The 25,319-nt window shown below is 36.7% G+C and overlaps 1 protein-coding gene across 1 annotated transcript; it reads left to right on the forward strand.

The window, feature by feature from the left end:
* The first annotated feature begins 3,908 nt into the window (after positions 1–3,908).
* LOC129319420 (uncharacterized) lies at positions 3,909–23,463 on the forward strand. The gene is made up of 9 exons (XM_054964485.1): positions 3,909–5,175; positions 6,623–8,096; positions 18,886–19,074; positions 19,368–19,463; positions 19,544–19,703; positions 19,787–19,916; positions 19,996–21,762; positions 21,853–22,769; positions 22,940–23,463. The coding sequence occupies exons 2-8, from the start codon at positions 6,740–6,742 to the stop codon at positions 22,219–22,221; spliced, it is 4,068 nt and encodes a 1,355-aa protein (XP_054820460.1). The 5' UTR covers positions 3,909–5,175; positions 6,623–6,739; the 3' UTR covers positions 22,222–22,769; positions 22,940–23,463.
* Positions 23,464–25,319: the final 1,856 nt, after the last annotated feature.

Here is a 25,319-nt window from a genome sequence, read left to right on the forward strand (position 1 = left end):
AACAAAAGGGTTGAGGTAATTAGATAATTTGCATTGTTTATTACCTTGTATAAGTTATTCTCAAGTGCTTTTCTATGATTTGTTGAGTATATATGTATAAATTCTTTAAAGGTTAACTATTTTAGAAAATGAGTGGAGTATTGGTTTGTAAAATTTATATTTTGAAGTAAATGATAAGATTTGTTATATTTGTTTGGAAAGTTATTTATACATGGTTAAGTGGAGATATGTAGTGAAATGTGGCATATTAGAGGGTGGGAGGTCACCCTAGTGGAGATAGTAAAGATTAAGTTTATATGGCATTACTGGCACCTTGGGACACCAGGTGCAGCATTTAATCTCCTTAGTACTCAAAAATGGGTGTGGTGTTGGAGACTTACTCTCCTTAGTACCCAAAAGGGTGCGGAGTTGGAGACTATGCTTCTTAGTATCCGTAGGATGTGGTGTTGGAGTAACGACACCCCAATTATTTATAATAGGGAAACAGTAGTCCAGAAGTGGTTTAGGACACCTTGGCCGGTAGTCCTACCATGGATGGTGAGCTTGGGGGCCATACATGTGGTTTGGTTTTGTGAAATACCCTACTGGTTCGGTCGGAAGTATTGGAGGACCGGATGGTTAGGGATCATGCATGTGAATTTATGGTGATCTTATATAATGTGATTATATTACTTATTTTAATGCTTGTTTATAACTTGGCTTGTTAATCAATAATGTAGATTATCTTAGTTACTGAGATTTTTATCTCATCCCATGGTTATCATTTTATAGGTACTACTAGTGAGATTGAGCCAAGAAGGGAATCGGGCAGGGGCTAGCATATCTGCTACACTTTTTGTAAAGCCTGATTTCAATTTGAGTAGTGTACATAAACTTATTATATGATATTATATGTTTCCAACTAGAAATACATATCATTTTAATTGGTTGCACTTGTTTCATTACTATGTTGTGGTGTATTTTAGCCCAATATTGTATATAAGGTAAATATGTGGTAATTTTTGTGTGATGAGCTAAAATACTAATACAAGTGCAAAGAATATTTTATCTATGTGGTGAAAATATATTTGTAGGGTATTATGTGGCAATAGAGGCCAATTAGTGCTTGTAGTGTTAATTGTGTATTTTGGCCATATTGGGCAAAATGGCCATTGAGTGGCCAAATTTTGTATTTGGTATGTTTTTGTGTGTTTGATTGGTCACTCAAGTGTATTTTGATCCATTAGACTTGGTTCAAGCCTCACAATGGGTAAACGGTATAAGTTATGAGTTTTAGGTACTTGGATGCTCGAAAAACCTCTTTAAAAACTGACTTTTGCATCCGAGTATTTAAAATTCTCATACGGTATTAGATCGTAACAAAACTTGTACCATTAGTTGACTTATTGAATAAGCTTTGCGTGGGTGCTTGAATCACTCCAATCGGACATTGGATGTGAAAATGGCGCGCGTTCGAAGTTCATCCAGAAAAGCTATCACGACAACATTGCTGTCATGGACATGTGTGTCGCGGCGCATTTCGTGCAAGCTGCAGCGCACGGTACAGCTAGAAAACATGGCTTTCTATGTCACATGCCACGGCGTATGGACCACGAGCCGTGGCGCATGGACCAAAACACTCAAAAATGACATTTTTGGAATTGTTTTGAAGTAGGTTGCTTCCCAAAACTTTTCCATGCTTCCAATACCTATTTAAAACATTAAGTTTGGCTCAAACTATAAATTTAAAGGGTTTTTATGGGATCCCAAATATTCCTCAATTATTTTTAAAAGATTATTAGTTTTAACCCTTATATATATAAGTGAGATTAGGAGCGAATCCTTGCTCCTAATTATGATTGTTTGTTGTGATTTTGTAGTGAATTTTGGTAATGCCAAGGTGAACATTACAATTAATACTCTTTCAAGCCAAAAGACAAACTTGAATTTAACTTATCACTTAGCTTAACAATATTTTTTTTCAAATGTTAGAATCAAAAGCATCATGGGAAAGTATTATAACTAAATGAACCTCATTTGTAAAAGCAAATAAACACACATTAAAGCATATTTAAGATACACAGCATGATTTAGAGAAAGAAAACACAATGATACAAAGCTACTTTCTCTTCAAATATTTTCTTAAATATTCCCTATCCATACTTAAACTTTCAAAACTTCCAAATTTCCTTATTTCAAATACAAGGAAGTATCATCAAGAATCTAAAATATATTTATTTTTCTAACTTTATATAAAATTTTATTTTATTTTCTTAATTCTTTAATTTTAATACTGTATGGTAAAATTTATATATGTTTAACATAAAATTTTATGTATAATTAAAATATTGAAAATAAATTTCAACACAAGAGTTAATTAAAATTCTCTCTCACACACGCCCCAAACAATCCTTCTAGACCAAAATCGGGGGTAAACCTAAAGCTCAATTTTTGTACATGTGAAAGGTCAGGGTAGTTATTAACCTTTATCAAACATCTGCTGCTATCCTTATGATGATGTGAAACTCAGGCAGATATCATTCTCATTCTCCTTATTATCTTGCACTTTGCTGTCCTCGGTGTACTTGTCTGGTTGGTGAAGATTTTTGCTAAGGTAAGGAGCTCCAACTTTGCTTAGCAGCTTTTTACTTTATTTTTCTTGTTTCTTACTGCTGCATTCTTTGGTTCAATAGCAGAGTAGAGAAGGGAAAAAAAACAAGACGTGCACGGTGATATTGAAACAGAGAAGAACGGAAGGGTTCGGAAGGGTTTTTGTCGATGTTTAGTGGCTACAAATGAATCCCCAACACTTGTCAACAGTGGACGAAATAAACGGTGACAATACTCTCATTGGTGATGGCTGAAAATGGAAGAGAAGGAGGCAAAGACGAAGTAGAAGAACGAAGGAAACAAACAAAAATAGAGCACCGCTCTCTCTCTCTTCACGTCTCTCTGTTTTTTTTTGCCTCTACTTTCTCGTTTAGTTTCGGATAGCGCTCTCTCCTTCCTCGATGCTCTGTTTTTCTCTTCCTCGATTTCTCCCTTCTCTTCCTCGGTCTCTATTTTTTTCTTCCGTCTTCTTCGCCTGGTTCTCGTGCGCTTTTTCGCTGAAGCTCTCCTCTTCTTTGTTCAGGCTTCTTCTGTGCTTTATTACTTTCTCCTTCGTCGGTTTTCTGCTTTCATTCTCGTGCTCTGTTTTTTTATTTTTCTCTGCATTTTTTTTTCACTTGCATGCTCTGTTTTTCTTCCATTTTCATGTCCATCTCCTCTCCAATTTTCTATCCTTCTCTCGTGTATCTCTCACTCGGTCTTTTTTCATCTGTTTTAAAGCAGAAACAGGGAGAGTTGTGTGTGAAAAGCTTACGTGCTGTGCGTGTGTTTCGTGTGTTCACTGTGTCTACTTTTTCTATGCTATTTTCACGCTACTGTGTTTGGCAGGTTCTTTTCTCTGCTCGTGTGTCTGTTTTTTCTACGCCTGGCCGAGGAGCTTGTTTCGTTTTGGCTGTGCTGGAAGCAATCTTGGGCTGGGTGAAAATTTCACCCACCCCATTTCTATATTTTTTTTATTTTAATGCCTTTTTTGTGTTAATCATATTAAGGGAGAGAGGGAAAAATTTAATTTTGACATGCATATTTATTTTTATGAAAAACAATCAAATTTAAAAAGTTGACTTTTAAAAATTGATTCCCAATATTTTGAATAGTTGGGATGATTTGGGAGAGATTTTTAAAGATTTAAGCAAGATTATTTTTTTAAAATTTTGTTAGATATTATCATTATTTTTTTTGAAAATATAATCCTAAAAAGGATTAAATTTTATTTTTGTGTTTTTTATATGTTTTAATTATTTATTATTATTTTTATTAAATTTAAAAAAATAAAAATGTCCGGACAGAATGCAGTGTTTACATGGATAAAATAATTTTTTAATCTTATTTATAGGCATATCATTAATTTTTTATTTTATTTTTTTTCTTTATTACATTAAGATGAAGGGAAATGTGGAAAGAAGATAGGGACAAGAGAAAACTCAGAAGAGAAATTTTTAAAAATTGTACTTTTAAAAAAAACTATTTTTAAGAGTTTTCTCTCCTAATTTTCTTTCATTCCTAACTATTTTCTTTAATCCAAACGAAAGGCAAATGTTGGTAAGAAAAAATATATTGATAAAGTTTGTATATTAAATAAAAGCAAAGTTGAAAAACTTTTTAAGTATTTAAAAAGAATTACTGATTTGTAATTTCTTTTTTGATTCCAACAAAATAAATTAAAACTGCTTTGTAAATAAGATGGATGAAGTGTATGTGCATATATATAATCATTTGTTTAGGATTGTGTAATCTAACTTTGGCCTCCTTGAAATCTTGTGTTGGTTCCGCCCCAGCTTCCACACAAATGATTACTAAAGCTCTATCCTCCATTTGGGCAACTTCCTATGAAACTGTCTAAAATACTCAAAACTAGACTCCATTAAATTAACCAACGGCGCGATCTGTAGAAGGAGAAAGATGCGCTATGACGTGATTTACAAGCCTGTCTTTAGCATGAATGTTGAGAAATAACAGAATGCATGTCGAGTTAGTTTGGCGCGAGTTTTCTTTCCTCGATAGTCTGCCTATTTTTCCTTTTGCCAATGAAGGACATTTCAGTCATTTTGCTAGAGCAATCTATTTAAGTTCAACCCCAAAATCTTGCAGAGTAAATTAACTGGTCACTATAGTCCTTAAATAAAATTTTCTCGAAGGAACTTTTTAAAAGCCGCTGCCAGGTTGGGCAAAGGCAAGATTGTCCAACTAATATGGCTACCAAACTAAAGTAATTTCCTTCGACGACGTATTTAAAACGACATCGTGCGTCTTTACCGCTCACCCAATCTGGTTAAGACTTTCAGGGAGGAGGCTCAGCGTCAGATCAGGGTGCTCCTGTTCCTGCTAAATCCCTAAATTCTTATTTAATTTTTGGCGTTCCTTTGTGCCTCGTGCTCTCAAGTTCAGTCTTCGCTCTTAAGTGCTTCTTGGCTTCTGGCCTCGCCTTCTTGTGGTGTCGGACACTGGCTGTTCCGGCCGTCTTCTCCTCTGGCCTGGCGGCTTGGTGGAGTGCAATCTGGTGTCTGGGCTTCTGTTTCTTATCCGCTGTTCAGATGCAATTCTCCTCTTCTCGCCAATCACTTCCTCGCAAACTGCCGCAAGACACTGGTACGCCACGTTAAATTCTGATTTTCGACATTTGCCGATTATGATTTACGCGACATTTGCCGATTCGAATGTGGGTATTACTTTTTTGGTGATCGGATATTGTGAATGGTCTTTGGGGCAGCTGAATGATAATATATGGTAATTAAACTGTATGTTTGAATTTTAATATTTTTCCTCTTGTATTTAGCGCTTTATTCAATCATATGTAGGAAGATCATTCGCCTCGTTCAACCCAATCATAGATCCCAGTTAATTACATAAAACATGGAGAGGATAATATGATTTGATTATTAACTGTGTTTTCTACTACTGTCCATTGTCTTCCCTTAGTTATTTTCTCCTTTTAACTTCCTTAATTGCGTCTTTCCTGGATAAGAAAAGTTGTCATTTGGTGGTCTTGTAAGCCAGGCCAGGACAATACTTGGCCCAGCTTAGCCCACATACACCCCTGCTTGCACCCCATCCATAGATCAGATTTTTTTTTCTGTGGGTTATTAATTTTGTTATTTTATATATTTTCGTGATAATCTACTGATGGATATCTCGTATAGGAATTAGTAGCATAAATAACGGTAGGAAGAGAATTGCTGATTCTGCAGTGCTGACTATTAGATTAGTGCATTATTGCTGATGTGCTTGTGGTGTTAAACAATTGTTGGTTGATCTTTATAAGGGATTGCGTGCATATAGATGTTGGTTAAGGTTGTTGGCTTATCTTGGAAGGGTTGAGAAGTGGAGCGAGCTTTGTTGATTATGAAAACCTTAGACGATGGGTAGTTTCACCATATGCAGTTTATTGTCGGATTAGCCTTTGGAAAATTTACTGATTATGATGGAGGATGATTTGAGGGGCAAGGAGTTGAAGTTGTTATTGTCCGAGCTTGGAATGTGTTCTGCTCTTTTGCAAATTGACATGTTTCAATGGCCTAGGTGGGATTGTCTACTTCTGCCCTCTTGATCTAATTCTTGAATATAGCTTCTTTTCCCCCTTATTTGGGTTGGAGTTTTAGGACCATTGTTGATAGGCACATCAAATTCGCTCGAGTCTTTAGTTTGTTATACTAGAGGTGCTATCAAACTGATTTGATTTGTCATTTGGATACTTAGAATTTGAATCTTGACAGGATTTTGTTATTGAAATCTTCTTTTATTTATCAGTTTGATTGTTCTCAACATCTAGTCGTGCTCTGGCACCTGACCAACCTTTTTTGATAACATTTCAGAGGAAGAATTTGAGAGCTTGTTTATTAAAACATGAGTTTTAACATTTTCCCCAAACTAGTAGATGTATTTTGATGTGAATTTCTTTTTAGTTGTATATTTGTTGACTCACTGTATGAATTTATGTTGGGTGTTTATTCCTTGAAACATTGGCACTAAATCTGTTGATTCTTCCCCTTTGTTAAAGCATTTATTAATTTTAATTTTTGCTTCACTTGACTTGCAGATCCCAACCTCAATTTGTCTTGGGCATACCATAGACATTTTTCTTTAAACATAAAAGAGTAGTGCCTGTTCATCTAGTTTTTATTCACAATCTAGTTTGGAAGCATATGCATATAAGATGGGTTCTCGTGAAAGGCCATTTTTTGATCTCAATGAACCACCTGCAGAGGATAGTGATGAGAAGGATGATTCCTTTTCCTTCCGGCCTCAAAAGGCACTCCCATCTGCAAATCTCCATGCTTCTGACTTGCTTGTGAAATCAGCAGGTATCCAAGGGATAGTAAATAATCGTGCCTTTTCACATGCATCTTCTTTCTCAGGATTTCAGCCTTTTGTTCGGTCTAAAACAATTTGTATCCCTGAAGGAGATTATGGGTCATTGAGATCAGGAGATCATAATGCAAATGCTTACTTATCATCTAAGAATAGTAAAGATGAGGATATGAGAGTTATGGAGCCAAAAATACTGAATTCTGCAAATTCTCAATTTTTGGAGAGAGAAGAGGGGGAATGGTCTGATGCTGAGGTCTCTGGTAATGTGAAGGGTTGTAATAATTTGCTTCATCAAGGCAAAACTTCAGAAGAGCAAGCTGTATCTGAAACAGCAGAGGGACGTTTTTATGCAGCAGTGGACAGTAACTCTAACAATATTAAAGTTTCTGATAGTGCAACTGATGAAAAGAATAGTCATGGTTCTGTTGGTCTTGAATCTGGTGGCGTTGAACAAAAAAATAATGATATGCCAAATTCTGAGTACAGAGTAAAAGGTGAAGCTTCAGTGTATGCACAGGATGAAACTAGTTCAATTCCCAAACAAAAAGAAGTGAAAGGTATTGAAGCAGTGCATGCACTTAAAGGTGCAAATAATCCTGGAAAGAGGAAGATAGACCAACGGAAAGAGGAAATGTTGGGAAAGAAACGGAATAGACAGATTGTGGTTCTTAATATGGAAGATGCCATGCAAGCAGGTCCTATTAAAACCTCAACTCCAAGAAGGCAGACTGTCCCATCATCTGCTATAAAGTGTGTTGTAAAGGAAGTCCGCAATATTCCTGCACCAGTTGATCGTGTTAGAGTAGTAAAGGATCAGAAACAGGCTGACATATCTTCTGGTGAAGGTGGCACCCATAATGATACTTATGAACCTAAATCTGACTGTAATGGTGATAATTCTGGACTCATAGGTTTGCCTAAGAGGCTAAATAGTGAAAATGAACTTTCAACAGGCGTCAATTTGCATCCTGTTCCAAGACAGAACTCATGGAAACAGCCAATAGATTTGAGGCAGCAAAAGAATGTGCCTGTTTTGAGTAAGAAGTTGGGTCTGCCTGGTCAGAGCTCTAATGATGCGAAGCTTGGAAACAAAAAACATTTTTCTATCAAGAAGCAAACTCCTGTGAACACTGTGCCTCAGGATACATCAGTAGAACGCCTTATACGAGAGGTGACCAGCGAAAAGTTCTGGCATCACCCAGGTATCAAGTACATGAATATATATTATTTGATTTGAGTATATGAATGTGTTTATTGGTGCAATTTTATGCTTTGTTATTATTCATATTCTTTTTATGATCTCTTTGGATTTGAATTTGAATTTCTCTTGTGCTCAAGTTGTTTCTAGTTTATGTTAGTGCCTGTTTGAATACCCCCAATTAATCAATTATGCCTATCAAAACCATGGTTTTAACCAACCCCCCCCCCCCAAAAAAAAAAAAAAAAAAACCCAAACACCCCAAAATTTTCATTAATTACGCTTGGCTAAAAACCTCCATTGTGAAGGAAGCTATTCTCTGCAGCTTGAGAATCAATTACCACTTTGGAGTTGTTATTGTTGTCAGAGTAATTTTAACTCTCCAATTTTAACCCTGAAAAATGGTGCTTTTTGATATTGTCGAATGGCAGTGGTGTTTTGGGGTAGGTCAACATAAGAGAGGGATGGGTGATATGTATATGTATGTATGTATGTGTTAAATACCAACTATCCATTTAATTCAAATTTATTGATTCAGGGTGAACTGGTGGCTTTTGTTAATCAGTGTGTGTGTGTGTGTGTGTGTGTTAATCATTGCATGTCAAAATTATAGCTATTACATATTTCATTTTATTTATTAGATAAAATTTAACAGATTTAATCACATTATTATAAAAGACAATGTCCTTTATTGTAATTTTCACATCTAAAATTAATTTTGTCTAAAGTCATGCTAATATGTTTAATTTTATCAAAATCAATTCAAGAAAATAATATCCAAACGCAATCACATTATAATGCAATCAATTATAATCAAAACCAATCATATTAATCAATTTTTGTCATAACCGATTATACCAAACTAAAATCCAAACACACCTTTAGTGTTTCTTCCTTCCTTCTGTTATTGCTCTGTGAGTGTCAACACTCAAGATACTTCCAAGTATAGTGATAGTTAAATTTTAAAATTAAGTTTTGGTTTCAAAATTGATAGTCACAGTTATCCATGTAACCAATTGACCATCATATGACTCGTGTTATGGCTCTCTGGGTGATCTAGAGCTTTACTTCAATTTGTTATGTTAATTAAAATGATGACCACCTAGCATGTTCATTATGTCAATTGCATATTGTAGCCTATACATGTAAACCAACATTTGGTTATTGCTAGTATTTGAGTAAGTTTTCTTCTTATTTCACTGAAGAACCAAGTACATATAGGTGCAGGAGGTATGGTCAAATCTGATCGTATCAGGCAACAAAACTAAAACTGGAAAATCCCATAAATTTGGGGATATAAAACATAAAAAGAAAATATTCTAATAATCAATATTAGGTAACTTAGGTCAGACACTTCTAATGGGCCTAAGCAAGCCCACTTCCAACACTCCCCCTTAAGTTGGCGAGTGGATATTAATCATTCTCAACTTGCTTCTAGATCATTCGAACTTGTCTTAAGTCAATGATTTTGTCATCACATCAGCAATTTGTTGACCATAAGGGATATATGCTAAATCAATTATCTTGTCCTTAATTTTTTCCCTGATGAAGTGTTGATCAATATCTACATGTTTCATTCGATCATGTTGGATCGGATTTTTGGCAATTTTTATGGCTGACATGTTATCACTCCAAACCTTTATCGGAGAATTTACATCCATCTTCAACTCTCTTAGAAGTCTAATGAGCCACATTCCTTCACACACCCCTAAGGATACAACAACAACAACAACAACAACAACAAGCCTTTATCCCACTAGGTGGGGTCGGCTACATGGATTGCAAGACGCCATTGTGCTCTATCATTTATTAAGCTTTTAGAAATATTATTAATTAAGAGATCACGTTCAACAACTTCCAAGAGTGTTCTCTTAGGCCTTCCTCTACCTCTCTTAATCGGACTCAAAGTTATATGTTCCACTCTTCTCACTGGTGCCTCCCTTGGTCTTCTTTGTACATGCCCAAACCATCTCAACCGATTTTCTACCATTTTTTCCTCAATAGGTGCCACCCTCACTTTTTCGCGTATGTGCTCATTTCGAATTTTATCTTTACGTGTATGTCCGCACATCCATCGTAACATTCTCATCTCTGCTACTCCAACTTTATGCTCTTGCTGTCCCGTTAGAGCCCAGCATTCACTACTATATAACATTGCCGGTCTGATAGCAGTACGATAAAACTTTCCTTTAAGTTTATTAGGCACCTTACGGTCACAAATAACTCCTTTAGCTTTTCTCCAATTAAACCACCCAGCTTGAATTCTATGTGAAATATCTCCACTGATTTCGCCATCATTTTGAATAATGGCTCCCAAATATCTAAACTTTTCCACTTGAGGTATAATTTGATCTCCCAATTTCACTTCCAAATTATTTTCGAATAGTCCTTTACCAAATTTACAATATAAATATTCCGTCTTACTTCTACTCAGACGAAAACCTTTCGACTCCAATGTCCTCCTCCATAACTCAAGTTTGCAATTAACCTCTTCTCTTGTCTCTGCTATAAGAACTATATCATCCGCGAAGAGCATACATTTCGGGATTTCCTCTTGAATATGTTCCGTCAAAACATTTAAAATCAAGTTAAACAAATAAGGACTCAGAGATGATCCCTGATGTAGTCCAATCTTTATAGGAAAATCCTTTGTTTGACCACTAGGCGTTCTTATACTAGTTTTTACCCCCTCATACATATCTTGTATGGCTTTAATATAAGCAATCCGTACTCCCTTTTTTTCCAACGCTTTCCAAAGCACTTCTCTTGGTATACGGTCATAAGCTTTTTCCAAATCAATAAAAACCATGTGTAGATCTTTATCTTTACAACGATACTTTTCCATTAATCCCCTTAGTAGATAAATCGCCTCTGTAGTTGATCTACCTGGCATAAAACCAAATTGATTCTCAGAAATACTTGTCTCCAATCTCAACCTGTGCTCAATTACTTTCTCCCACAATTTCATTGTGTGGCTCATGAGTTTAATCCCTCTATAGTTAGTACAATTCTGAATATCTCCTTTATTTTTATAAATAGGAATTAATGTACTTCTCCTCCACTCATCAGGCATTTTCTTGGACCGTAAAATCACATTAAATAACTTAGTTAACCATCTCACCCCTTCTTCACCTAAACATTTCCACGCTTCGATAGATATACAATCAGGTCCGTTGGCTCTACCATTTGCCATTTTCTTAAGAGCTTCCTTTACCTCCTTATCACGTATTTTTCGATAGAATGACAAATTTTGTTCTCCTTCACCAGTTACTAAATCCTCCAAGTTACTAGATGAATCCTCTCCATCATTGAAAAGTTTAGAAAAATAAGTCTCCCATCTATTTTTAATTTCATCATCTGTAACTAAAATTCTTCCCTCTTCATCCTTAATACACCTTACCTGTTCTAGATCTCTTGATTTTCTTTCCCTACTCTTGGCAATCTTATAAATATTTTGCTCTCCTTCCTTCGTCTCAAGGTTCTTATAAAATTCTTCAAAAGCTTTAGAACGAGCTTCACCCACAGCTCTCTTAGTTTCCTTCTTAGCCATACGGTACCTCTCCCAATTTTCCTCATTGTTACACAAATGTATGGCTTTAAAACAGTTCTTCTTATACTTGATTTTGTCCTGTACACTATTATTCCACCACCAAGACTCCTTATCTCTCGGACCAGAACCTTTCGATTCTCCCAAAACTACTTTTGCAACCTCCCGTATCTTTTTAGCCATATCCTCCCATATAATGTTAGCACTTCCCTGAGAATCCCAAATTCCTTTATCCAAAAGATTTCGCTTGAAAATATCTTGCTTCTCACCTTTTAATTGCCACCATCTAATCCTTGGTGTTACTACTTGTCGACGTTTTTGGATTTTACTCATAATACACACATCAAGGACTAGGACCCTATGTTGTGTCGTTACAGCATCTCCGGGTATCACCTTACAATTTTTACAAAGTTTTCTATCTGTGTTCCTAACCAAAAGAAAATCAATCTGCGACCTTGAGGCTCCACTTTTGTAAGTGATGAGATGCTCATCTCTCTTCTTGAAACAAGTGTTGGCAATCTTAAAATCATACGCCAATGAGAAATCAAGAAGAGTTTGTCCTTCATTGTTTAGCTCTCCAAAACCAAAACCACCATGCACCCTCGCATACTGACCAGCTTCCCTCCCGACATGCCCATTAAAGTCTCCTCCAATAAAAATCTTTTCACTCTGTGGTATGTGTCGAATCAACCCCTCTAGATCCTCCCAAAATAATTCCTTAAGACTGGCTTCTGTCCCGACTTGCGGCGCATAAGCGCTAATAATATTAACAGTCTCACGTCCAATTATCATTTTTAAAGAAATAATTCTATCTCCAATTCTGCTAACTGCTACAACGTTCTTCTTCCACTCCTTATCTATAATGATGCCTACTCCATTGCGTGCACTTACTTTTCCTGTATACCAAAGTTTGAAACCTTGAATATCCTTAGCTTCTTCTCCACGCCATTTTGTTTCTTGCAAGCAAATGATATTGATTTTCCTTTGAATCATAACCCCTACAACCTCTACAGATTTACAATTTAATGTCCCAACATTCCAAGTACCAAATCTAATTTTGCTCTTATGGACTAACTTCTTTAGCCGCGTGCGTCCAGAATGACGCGGTAGCCCTTGCTCATTTAACACTACATCCGGGCGCCGATGCAGCGGCTCTAACTCACTTATCACTGTACTCGAGCCATGCAGCGCGTTACTTACGGGCAACGACCTAGCATTAACATTATAACGTCTATTGTCCATGTTCATGATAGATTCAACAAATTTTTACATTGGCTGTTGATGGCCTAACACAACCCTCCTCCTTTACCCGGGCTTGGGACCGGCTATAAACATAGGCGGAGTTACACACCCCTAAGGATAATGCTCGATATTTAGATTCAGCTGAGCTTCTTGATACAAAGGGCTGTTTTTTTGCTTCTCCATGTTACAAGATTGCCCTACACATAGGAGCAATAGCCAATAGTGGAGCATCTATCATTTTTTGAACCTCCCCAATCTGCATCAGTGCACATATCTATGCTTCTAGAGTTACCCTTCTCAAAGAACAAGCCTTGCCCTAGCATTTTCTTCAAGTATTTGAGAATCCAATACACGGCCATCATATTTTCAGTTTGGGAACTACTAGAGATCTGACTTACCATACTTACAGGATGGCATATATCAGGTCTTGTGTGGGACAAATAGATCAATTTTCCCACCAATTTCTGATATCTTTCCTTGTCAACTGCTTTACCATCTAGCCTATTCATCAATTTTTGATTAAGCTCCATAGGTATATGTGCTGGTGAGCTGGTCTAGCTCCCAACATTCCCGTTTCTTTTAGCAAATCAATAACACATTTGCGTTGAGACATGCTAATTCCTTTTTCAGTCCTAGCTACCTCCATGCCCAAGAAGTATCTTAGATTTCCAAGATCCTTGATGTCAAATTCAGCAGCTAGTTTCTCCTTCAAGTTGACAATCTCCTCAGCATCATTTCTTGTGAGGATGATGTCATCCACACATACAATAAGAGCAGTGATTTTTGAACCATAGTGTTTTACAAATAGGATATCATCTACTTGACATTGAGTATATCTATGTTTCTTTATTGCTTGATTGAATTTGTCAAACCAAGCCCTTGGAGACTGTTTTAGTCCGTAGAGAGATTTGTAAAGTTGGCAAACTTTATTTGAGTTTCCCACATTTCTCAATCCTAGAGGTACCTCCATATATACTTCCTTCTTGAGATCACCATTTAGGAAAGCATTTTTAACATCCAATTGATGTAATGGCCAATCCAAATTTGTAGCAATAGATAACAAAACGTTAACAGTGTTAAGTTTAGCTACTGGAGCAAAGGTTTCTTGATAATCAATGCCATAGGTTTGAGTGAGCCCTCGAGCAACTAGTTGATCCTTGTATTTATTGATCGTTCCATCTGAGTTATACTTGATTGTGAAGACCCACTTATTGCTCACAATAGTTTTTCCCTCAGGTAGCTTAGTAAGCTTCCACATCTTGTTCTTGTGAAGAGCTTGTAGTTCATCATCAATAGCTTTCCTCCATTTTGGATCTGTTACAGCTTCTTCATAACTATTGGGTATCTTGACCTTCTCAACATTAGCAACAAAGGTTCTTAGATGAGGAGACAGCTTCTTGTATGAAACATACCTGCTGATGGGATGTTGAGTGCAACTCTTTTTTCCTTTTCTTAAGGCAATCGGCCAGTATAAGTCTTCAAGACTTGGTTTAGGTGCAGACTCTTGACTTTGACTTGTTGTAGCAATGGACTCATACTCACCAAGTTGCTGTTCAGATGCATTTAAAGGTTCTGCCATCATAGTGTCAACTGAATTTGTTTCAGAAATGAGGTTCAAAGGTTCAAACGGACTGATGTCTTGAAATCTGGACCTAGTGAATGAAGATTCAGTGCTGGTAGGTAGTGAGTGAGAATTTTCTAGGCTGTTTTCAGAATTTGAAGGTGAATTTGGAGGTGAAGTGTATGCGGAAAACAAGTCTGATTGAAGATGTGGAGGTATAGAAGTATGTGGCTCAAGCTGGTCAGAATTAGTGAAATAATCTTGCTTGGTTTCACAAATGATCCATTCATACTTAGAGATCTCAGAAGTCATCTCCCCCTAAATGGGTGATTTGGGAAAAAATGGCTGATTTTCAATAAATGTGAGTATGTGACATTCATAGTCACATAAACCTTATTATTAGAAGGAGAAAAACATTTGTAGCTTTTTTGAGATGAAGAATATCCCACAAAAATGCATTTTAAAGCACGAGAATCAAGTTTGCCTCCTCCTTTATTGTGAACCAAAGTGGTGCAGCCAAACCCTTAGGAGAAATGGAAGAAATTAAAGGAGAATTAGGGAAATTTTCAGGAAATTTCTGAAGAGGGGTGGAAAAATTTAAAGTTTTGGAAGGCATGAGGTTTAGTAAATATGCAGTGGTAAGAACAACATCCTCCCAAAAATGATTAGGCACATTGCCAGGCATCATAAGTGCATGAGCAACTTCAAGAAGGTGCCTATTTTTTCTTTCAAAAACCCCATTTTGTTGAGGAGAATATGCACAAGATGTTTGGTGATGTAAACCATGGAGGTTAAAAAATTCTGTAAATTGAGAATTCAAATACTCCTTTTCATTATCACTCCTAAGAATTTGGATTTTAGTGTGAAATTGAGTTTTTACAAACGTGTAGAAGCTTTTGAAAATAGAGAAGACTTCGGACTTATTCCTCATAAGAAAGATCCAAGTTAATTGAATATGATCATCAATAAAAGAAACAAACCAGCAAGCTTTGGAATTAGTTTCAATTTTAGATGGACCCTATACATCACTATGAATGAGAGTAAATGGCTTAGTGGGATTGTAAGAATGACTGGGATAAAAATTGTGAGTTTGTTTGGTAAAGTGATGGATTTCACAATGGAAATCAGCAATAATTTTATTACTAATATTGGGAAACAAAGTTTGCAAGTAGCTAAGACTAGGGTGGCCTAACCTAGAATGCCACAATTGAACATCATCCACAGACAAAGAGGTAGGGTCACGAGAAATACATGCTTTTGGTAAGTTTCGTTGAAGATAGTAGAGTCCACGCCACTCCTTAGCATTGCCAATCATTCCCCCCAAAGCCAAATCCTAAAGTCACACCCAAATTTGTCGAAAACAAGACAATTAATTTGATGCCCAATTTTATGCACAGATAGCAAGCTGCACTTAATTTCTAGAACATAGAAAACATTTCTTAATACTATGTTTGCAGAAATGACCACTGTTCCCATTCCCATAACCTTAGCAAATTGCCCACTAGCTACTTCCACCATATTATGTTCTTTGAATTCAGTAAATGCAAAAAAAGCACCTTGTAACCTGTAATGTGGTTTGTAGCACCAGACTCTACAATCTAGATATTTTTAGAAGAAGAAGAAGCACTGCTGAGTGCTTGAGTAAGAGCAGTACCTTGCTTGTGCTAGAGTAACAGAAGGGGTGTGCGTCTCACTAGAAGGAGGAGCAGGTTGATTACCATGTTTGTCTAAGAGTTTTTGAAGAACAAGAAGCTCCTCTGGGCTTAAAGACCCATTATCTGATTGGGCTGGTCCCACCATCATGCCTTTGCTATCACTTCTCGATTTCTGATTGGAGGGCTTACCATGTAATTTCCAACAAACCTTTCGAGTGAGACCCTTTTTATGGCAATGATCACACCAATGACCAGCTTTATTCCCTTTAGAATCTTCTTGTGTTGCATGAACAGCCAAGGCCGAGACGTCTAGAGAGGGAGAAATGGAGATAGAAGAAGACCCCGTGTGAGATTTAGTAAGTACCTTCTAACTTTCTTCACATTTAATCATGTTGAAGACCTCTTCCTGTGTCGGCAATAGTTTAACACTCATAATTCAGCCACGAGCATCTTCAAATGAGTCTTTAAGATCCAAAAGAAACTCATAACACGGTTCTCGGTCAACCAATTGCTTGTAGTATAACTCATCTTTAGTACATGACCATGTATGGACTTTGTATAGATCAATTTTCTGCCATAAACGTTTTAGTGCACTAAAGAATTGAGTAATAGTGAGACGACCTTGAACTAGTAGCCGTAGTTGGCGCTTGACTTGGAATATGGTTGCCGTATTCTCCTTCACAGAGTACATTGTCTTGACTAAGTCCCATATGTCCTTAGCAGGGATAGAAAGAATATAATTTTCACTAATTTTTGGCATCATTGAGTGAATCAACCAAGCCATCACCAAATTATTCTCTACACACCATTGGTCATATGTGGACTTGGCAGGATTTAGTGGAGGAGGAATACACATTAGGTAACACTCCTTTTGTTGACCATGTATGATCACCAACATGCTTCGGGGCCACTAGAGATAGTAGTGTTCAGTAGATGATGCGAGATGAGGTGAAGAGCGAAGTTGGATGAACCCATCACAGTAGAGGAGAGACCATCTACCCCTGTTGAGTTTGATCGCAAAGACAAATCTATCACTGCCGAGTTCGATCGCAAAGATGATGATCCCCCACTAGCCAGAGGATCTACATCTGTGGCAAGGACCCACGTCGGAAAGCCCAGTGCTAAGCGATAGTCCATCACGCCACTCATGGTTCTGATACCATACTAGTATTTGAGTAAGTTTTCTTCTTATTTCATTGAAGAAGAATCGAGTACATATAGGTGCAGGAGGTATGATCAAATCTGGTCGTATCAGGCAACAAAACTAAAACGGGAAAATCCCATATATTTGGGGATATAAAACATAAAAAGAAAATATTCTAATAATCATGTTGTATTGGGAACTGGTCAGACACTTCTAATGGGCCTAAGCAAGCCCAGTTCCAACAGTTATTATAAAGGCCACTTTTGAAAATTAGTTGTACCAACTCAACATTCTGTTGACTAGCCATGGTTTTAGGTTGTCTAACTCAATTTTCTTAGCTGTTACTTCAGTCACAATATATGTGTGCGTCACGTGTTCTTCATTAGATAGTATGACTCATTCATTTTCATAATGTTTATCAATTAGCTCTTTACTAGTTACCTTGGCTGAAGTAATTGTGTAAGAGTTTCTATTTAACATTTTCATAATAGAAATAAAAAGTTATATTTATTAAAAAAAGAAATAAAAAACAATATATATTTTTTCTCGATATCCATTTAAAGTCTCTGGTTGCTTTTTCTAGAGTTTTTTTTTTTTTTTTTTGTCACAAGTCAACCTTCTCAAAGGTATATGATACTTTTACATGCATGTAGATAGCAGATTGAACACACAAACGCACATATACCTATATATCGAAAGTGAACGAATTTCAATTGTACATGGGTCAAAACTGTCTTAGATGCCTTGAATATGCACTGCATCTACTGGCAAAACGCTGGTTCCAGTGCTTTAGGGACATTGAATTCTAGTTTAAAAGGATGAATACCATTGTTCTATTGGTAAGATTGATGATAAGGTTTATAGTTATAAAAGGCTAGAAAAGGGGATGGCTATGATAGAGTGCCGTCTATTATAGGATTGTGGTTGAAAGTGGACAAAGTAGTCGACTAGTTTGTTTGCATATTTTTAAGAGTTGTTATTTCATTTTGTCATAGATAATAAAGGGATATTATTTATAAATATCTCAACTAAGATTTGATTCTTATTGAGTCAATGTTAGTTAGGATCTAGTCCATTGTTTTCTGATTTATTTATTATTATTTAATATCTATTTTTATATTATGAATAAGGCAGAAGCTACTAGAGAGAGGGAGTAGATTTTGAGATTCATTGTAATTTTGGGAGATTCTCCTTAGGTTTTATTAGTGGCATGAGTTTAAGATCCTTGCTCATTCTAATAGAGATTTTCCTTCATCTTTACTTCTTTATGAAGTTAGATTGTGATTCATATTTTAATAAAGATTTTTCTTCTTTTGAATACCAGGGGTGAAAAGATTTGTCTTCTTTCTTTCTCTCTACCTATCTTGGGTCCTATCAGGATATTAAAGAGATTGTGGGCAAAATACCAATGGGGAGATTTTAGCAAGTTTTAATTATGTTTGTTGGTCAAGGCTTTTTATTGTAAATATTCTTGAATATTAGTTGAGATGCACGTTCTCTTCTACCCATTTCTTTTTTTAACTGTATCTAGACTCCAACCTTTTTTTTTTGAACCTCTAGCTACCAATTCAATATTCCTCAGTACTGTTATAGAGTTTATGTTTTGATTCCTTTTGGTAAGTGATTGGAGATAATGTGAATCAGGGGAGACTGAGCTGCAATGTGTACCGGGCCAATTTGAATCATTAGAAGAGTATGTTAGAGTATTCGAGCCTTTGCTTTTTGAGGAATGCCGTGCTCAGCTATACAGTACATGGGAAGAGTTAATAGAAACAGTATCAAGGGATACTCATATAATGGTGCGTGTGAAGGCCAATGAGCCCAGAGAAAGAGGTACTCTTTACCATCCTAGTTTATGATAGAGTGATGCTTTAAATTTTTATCAGCTGTTTTTTTTTTTTGGGTCTCCACCTTGACTGTTTCATTGTCAGCTACTTCTTGATATTAACCCATTTTCCATCTTTATGCTGAAAAACTTTGTTCTCCTCAAGTCTACTCATTTTCTTCCTCCATCCTTGCAACATAAAAACCTGGAATTTATTTCTATTTTTGTTAATCGTTTCCCCTTTTTCCTTACATGAAGGAAATTTTTTGTATTTCATTTGATTTACACTTCATGTGATAAGGTTGGTATGACGTGAAAGTTCTTCCAATACATGAATCCAAATGGACATTCAAGGAGGGTGATGTTGCAATTTTATCATCTCCTAGACCTGGTTCAGGTTTGTTGTCTTATATCTAGTAGTAGTTCTAATAAAATTATCTAGTTCAATTATTTTGATCGTTTGATTTTGTCAAGCAGTCAGAGCCAAGAGGAGCAGCGCATCTTTCCAGGATGACAGAGAGCCAGAAATTACTGGACGTGTAGTGGGTACAATCAGACGACACATACCAATAGATACCCGTGATCCACCTGGTGCAATTCTCCATTATTATGTTGGGGACTCTTGTGATCCTAGCAGGTGATTCTGCCGTTATGGATCCCTTTCTGATTTTGGTAAATTTTCATATGGACATCCTTGGTTATGGTTGTTGTTTATAGCAGACTTGATGATGATCATATCCTAAGAAAGCTTCAAGTTGGAAGCATCTGGTACCTTACTGTGCTTGGTTCTCTCGCTACAACACAGAGGGAGTATATTGCTTTACATGCATTTCATCGTTTAAATGTGCAGGTATAAGCTGAAATCCATTCTGATATCTAACCAGCATGGTTTAATAGTTCTTAATCATTAATCATTTCTCATTTTACAGATGCAAACTGCAATTCTACAGCCAAGTTCTGAACATTTCCCAAAATATGAGCAGCAGACACCAACCATGCCAGATTGTTTCACACAGAACTTTGTTGAGCATCTGCATCGAACCTTCAATGAGCCCCAGCTCTCTGCAATCCGATGGGCCGCAATGCACACTGCTGCTGGTACAAGTAGTGGGACAATGAAGAGGCAAGATCCTTGGCCCTTTACCCTTGTTCAAGGACCTCCAGGAACAGGAAAGACACATACAGTCTGGGGAATGCTAAATGTCATCCACCTGGTGCAGTATCAGCATTACTATACCTCCTTGCTTAAGAAACTAGCTCCTGAAAGCTACAAGCAGGCTAATGAGAGCAATTCAGAAAATGTGCCTGCAGGCTCAATTGATGAAGTTCTTCAAAATATGGACCAGAATCTCTTCCGTACTCTACCAAAACTCTGCCCGAAACCAAGAATGTTGGTTTGTGCTCCTTCTAATGCTGCCACTGATGAGCTTCTTGCACGTGTTCTTGATCGTGGATTTATTGATGGAGAAATGAAAGTTTATCGGCCTGATGTGGCTCGAGTTGGGGTTGATTCTCAAACACGTGCTGCACAGGCAGTTTCTGTTGAGCGTAGGACTGAACAACTTCTGATCAAGAGCCGTGAAGAAATTCTAGGATGGATGCATCAGTTAAAGAATCGGGAGGCGCAATTATCTCAGCAGATAAGTTGTCTTCAAAGAGAACTAAATGTTGCTGCTGCTGCTGTTCGTTCACAAGGGTCTGTTGGTGTTGACCCCGAACTTCTCATGGCCCGGGACCAGAATCGAAATGCATTGCTACAAAACCTTGCAGCTGCCATTGAAAGCAGGGATAAAGTTTTGGTAGAGATGTCTCGCCTTCTTATTTTAGAAAGCAGGTTCCGTCCTGGTAGTAGTTTCAATTTAGAAGAGGCCCGTGCTAATCTTGAGGCAAGCTTTGCGAATGAGGCTGAGATAGTTTTTACTACTGTCTCTAGCAGTGGTCGTAAGTTGTTCTCACGCCTTACCCATGGTTTTGATATGGTGGTCATTGATGAGGCAGCTCAGGCCAGTGAGGTGGCAATTCTTCCTCCTCTCTCTCTTGGTGCAGCTCGATGTGTTCTTGTTGGAGATCCCCAGCAACTTCCTGCCACAGTTATCAGCAAGGCAGCTGGAACATTGTTATATAGTAGGAGTCTTTTTGAAAGGTTCCAGCATGCAGGATGCCCAACAATATTGTTGTCTGTGCAGTATAGAATGCATCCTCAGATCCGAGAGTTCCCTTCTAGTTACTTTTACCAAGGACGTCTTACTGATAGTGAAAGTGTGGTCAAGTTGCCTGATGAAGCATACTACAAGGACCCTTTACTGAGACCATATTTATTCTATGATATTAGACATGGGCGAGAGTCTCACAGGGGTGGATCAGTTTCATATCAAAACTTACATGAAGCACAGTTTTGCCTTCGATTGTATGAACATCTTCAGAAAACATTGAAATCTTTGGGCATTGGAAAAATCAGTGTTGGCATAATTACTCCGTACAAGCTGCAGTTGAAATGCCTCCAGCGTGAGTTTGAAGAAGTCTTGAGTTCAGAAGAAGGGAAGGATATATATATTAACACTGTTGATGCTTTCCAAGGTCAAGAACGTGATGTGATTATAATGTCTTGTGTGCGTGCGTCCAATCATGGGGTTGGCTTTGTTGCTGATATTCGTCGCATGAATGTTGCCCTTACCCGTGCAAGAAGGGCTCTTTGGGTATGGATCTCTTGAAAATGTGTTTTTCATGATAGATTCTTGTTTACATTTTCATATTTGGTTGGTACTGAAGTGTTCTATTACATACAGGTCATGGGAAATGCCAATGCATTGGTACTGTCAGATGACTGGGCTGCATTGATTGCTGATGCAAAATCCCGAAATTGCTTAATGGACATGGACTCTCTTCCTAAGGACTTTTTGGTGCCTAAAGGACCTGCTTATGCACCATTTCCTAAGGGATCCTCAAATATGAGGAGCTTGAGATCAAGTGGACCGAGATATAGATCACTGGAAGTGCAAATGGAATCCAGATCAGGAACACCATCAGAGGATGAAGAGAAGACAGGCACATCAGTGAGCTTGAGGAATGGGAATCATCGTCCTTTAAGGTTTTCGAGGGAGAACTCTCTGGATGCTTTTGATCATCTAGGTGATAAATCTAGGGATGCTTGGTAGTATGGCATTCTGAAGAAGCCAAGCTAAGCAGGAGCTGCAGGAAATAAGCAATGTTTATTCGTTGTTTACTGGTAGATTTTAACTCTTGCATCTTGTGGGATTCTCATGGCTTTATGAGCCAGATGCATAGGCTTGGAAGAGGCAGCAGAATGCATTGTGCATTAAACCTTGTTACTAACACTGGAGAAATGCTTGTGTTGGTTCTGACAATTTAGTGCATGTAGCTGGATGTGCATGTCAGATCAAGGTATTTACCAGACAATTTATATGAAAATAGAAAATGAGACAACCTTCTTGAAGGCGGGAAATACTCAATTTTTGTGTGGAAATGGAAGGACACCACATGATTCTTTTCAAGGATTGGAGGAGGCAATGTGGTGTCAACTGACTTGTACATACTCACTCTTATTGTTTTAACAAATAATGTCTTATTTTATATTTGAAAAACAGAAATGTATCGCTTCGAAATGAAAAGAAAGGAAATGTTGGGATTACTGACTTCTCTGGGTGGTGGTGTTGCGGTTGCCGGAAGTTCAACCCGACGACAGGTTTAGTACTTTTATCCTTCAAATTTGATATTTTTCTAAAAATTATTATCTGTCAAAGGAAATAATATACATCTCTAAATGAAAAGGAGAAATCAAGTATGCTCAACCTTTCACGAGGAAGTTGAGTTCCTCTCTTCCCATTTTGTGATGTGATCTTTCTACCTTTGCAGTATACCTGAAACGAGACTACTGTTGTTGGTATGTTTCCCTTTATTTATCTTGTCACAATATGAAACAGATTAACATATGATATGGATGCAGTTTTAATGTTGAAGCGCCCTAAACTGCCAAATTTTAAGTGTCAATTACTAAAATATCCTTGTCTCTGTATTTTTCAAAAGTGCACCATCCCCAGTCACCAAAGCCATCATGCCAACAAGAGGCTGCCACCACTGGTAGCCGGAGCTCTGGCACTAGCAATGGCAATGATGGTCAAATTCCAGCCAATTGTGCTAATAGGGATTTGAACCCTTGACTCCTTGGTTCCCTAAAATATAGAAGGCCATTGAACTAATAAGCTCTTCAACTTATGTAGTGCAATTTATATGCACCATAACTTTCATTTGTTGTAAATTTTGGACAATTGTTGATAATTTAGTTATCGATGTTTGTCATTACTAAATACTTTTATTTTTGATCAACAATATTGCAAGTTATTGAGAGGAATATAATATAATCTTTTCTAGTTTTACAATTGATTTATCATCTAGCTCATGATTTTAGTCAGAGGTATGAGGAGGTGATAAGGGAGGTTATTGATCATGCATTTCATTGATAATTGTCATATGGTTGATAATATTATGACTACAATGTGCTACGTATGAAAGTGATTATGATTCCTATATTTGTATGCCCACTTTGCATATATATGATTAATTGACTTTCATGAACATATATTAGCTTACATTGATTATTGAGTGGTTGTACCCACTCTTTTTTTAATATTTTACGGGCACTAGCTCCAAGTAGGATAAAAGGAAAGTGTCAGAGGCTAAGGAATGTTTATTCCTACTATAATGACTTTATATTTTGATTTATATATGTGTAATCTAATTTGATATTGTGAACTAAGATGGCATATTTTGTTATGTACTTGTATGATTAATTGGAAAGTTGCATTACAGGCCATAGCGTATGTGCTTTGTAATTTTAAGGTATCTAGCAAGTTCAAAATACTGGTAAAAGTATGAATAGCATGATTGTAATAGATTATGATATTTGATATTGATTACCTCCCCTGCCATTTTTGAAATCAAGAGGTTAAGGATTGAAATGGTGTTATATGTGATATTGGTATGTTGTGGTTTGTTGCATAAGTTGGGTTAAGTCTATTGAGTGTAATCTCAGTGTTGGATTGAACTTTTGGCACATTGGTTAAGTTTAGGACACCTTGGTTGTATTCTAATGTGAAAATGTGATTGGGCGGCCTTGCCATCATTTCCACTTGTATCAATGCCAAACGATTTTCTCTCTGCCCAAGAAATCAAGATCAAGTGAAACTAGGCAAGAAAAAGCAAACGAAGAGTTATCAAAATTATTGCAATTAAACTGCAATATTTCAGCTTCCCTTGGTACGACACTACTTCGAACTAGCAAAGTATCCCAAGCATCATAACATATATGCTCGAGATATAAAGAAGATGCACGTGAAGAAGTGCTGTAAGAAGAGGCATCATATTTGTGTGAAGTAGAGCCATACTTGTCAGCCGTATAATGTGGAACCTCTTGTGTGCAAGTGTTAGCATTGCCAGAAAGCAAAGATGCAAAAGGGACAATTAACAAATTACTAAGGGAGGGAGATTTTGCTCTTCCAGAAAATGGTTTAGGGAAAAAAAATTTTATTTATTAGTATAAGATACTTAGCACTCCTTGAATGAAAGTACAAAAGAAAATGTGCTTTAACCTAAAAAATATTTAGTCTTTTCCCTTTAATCACGTACATGACAAAATGATTCCCAAATATATCAAAGCAAGTGCTAAAAGTGAAGAAAAGTGAGAGAAAAATATATAAAAATATATAAATTTTCTCACACTTAGCTTTTTGCATTCCTAGACAAAATCATTTCAAAAATAGGATTGAGAGAAGAAAAAAAAATTAAGTTAGAAAATGAAGAGGTAGAAGTTGCAAACTCAAGTGTCAATGACCTTTCATCAATCAACTATCCAATTAATTATCAATATGCAAAGAGTTCCATGATATAAACACTTAGTAAGAAAGAATCAAACTTAGATGGCCACACAAAAGAAGTGTTTACACTCATCTCACTAGTGTTTAAGGTTAGTTTTACTCAAATCCACTTATCTAATCACCTTATCATAAAACTTGTCAAAATTCTACATCTCCACTACTTGTAGCAAAATGCACATGTGAATTAAAAGGATTTTTATTTAACGGTAATGATGGTAAGGGAAAGAAAATGTAAGAATGCATATGAAAGGGAGTATATATATATATATATATATCAGTCAAACCAAATGTTCCATTCAAAGGCGTAAATAAGTTTTAAGTAGTAAAAACCATTCAAATAATGCAAACCAATAGGGTAACAA

Source organism: Prosopis cineraria, unplaced genomic scaffold (assembly GCF_029017545.1).
Source record: "Prosopis cineraria cultivar Desert tree isolate PC_DT_omini unplaced genomic scaffold, ASM2901754v1 PC9, whole genome shotgun sequence".
In the NCBI taxonomy this organism is placed as follows: Eukaryota; Viridiplantae; Streptophyta; class Magnoliopsida; order Fabales; family Fabaceae; genus Prosopis; species Prosopis cineraria.

Bases quoted from the DNA above. Each gene is read 5' to 3' on its own strand.
- LOC129319420 (XM_054964485.1), top strand. From the start codon at position 6,740: ATGGGTTCTCGTGAAAGGCCATTTTTTGATCTCAATGAACCACCTGCA. The intron at 8,097-18,885 runs GTATCAAGTACA...AATGTGAATCAG, and splicing joins AAAGTTCTGGCATCACCCAG to GGGAGACTGAGCTGCAATGT. The intron at 19,704-19,786 runs GTGATTCTGCCG...TGTTTATAGCAG, and splicing joins GACTCTTGTGATCCTAGCAG to ACTTGATGATGATCATATCC.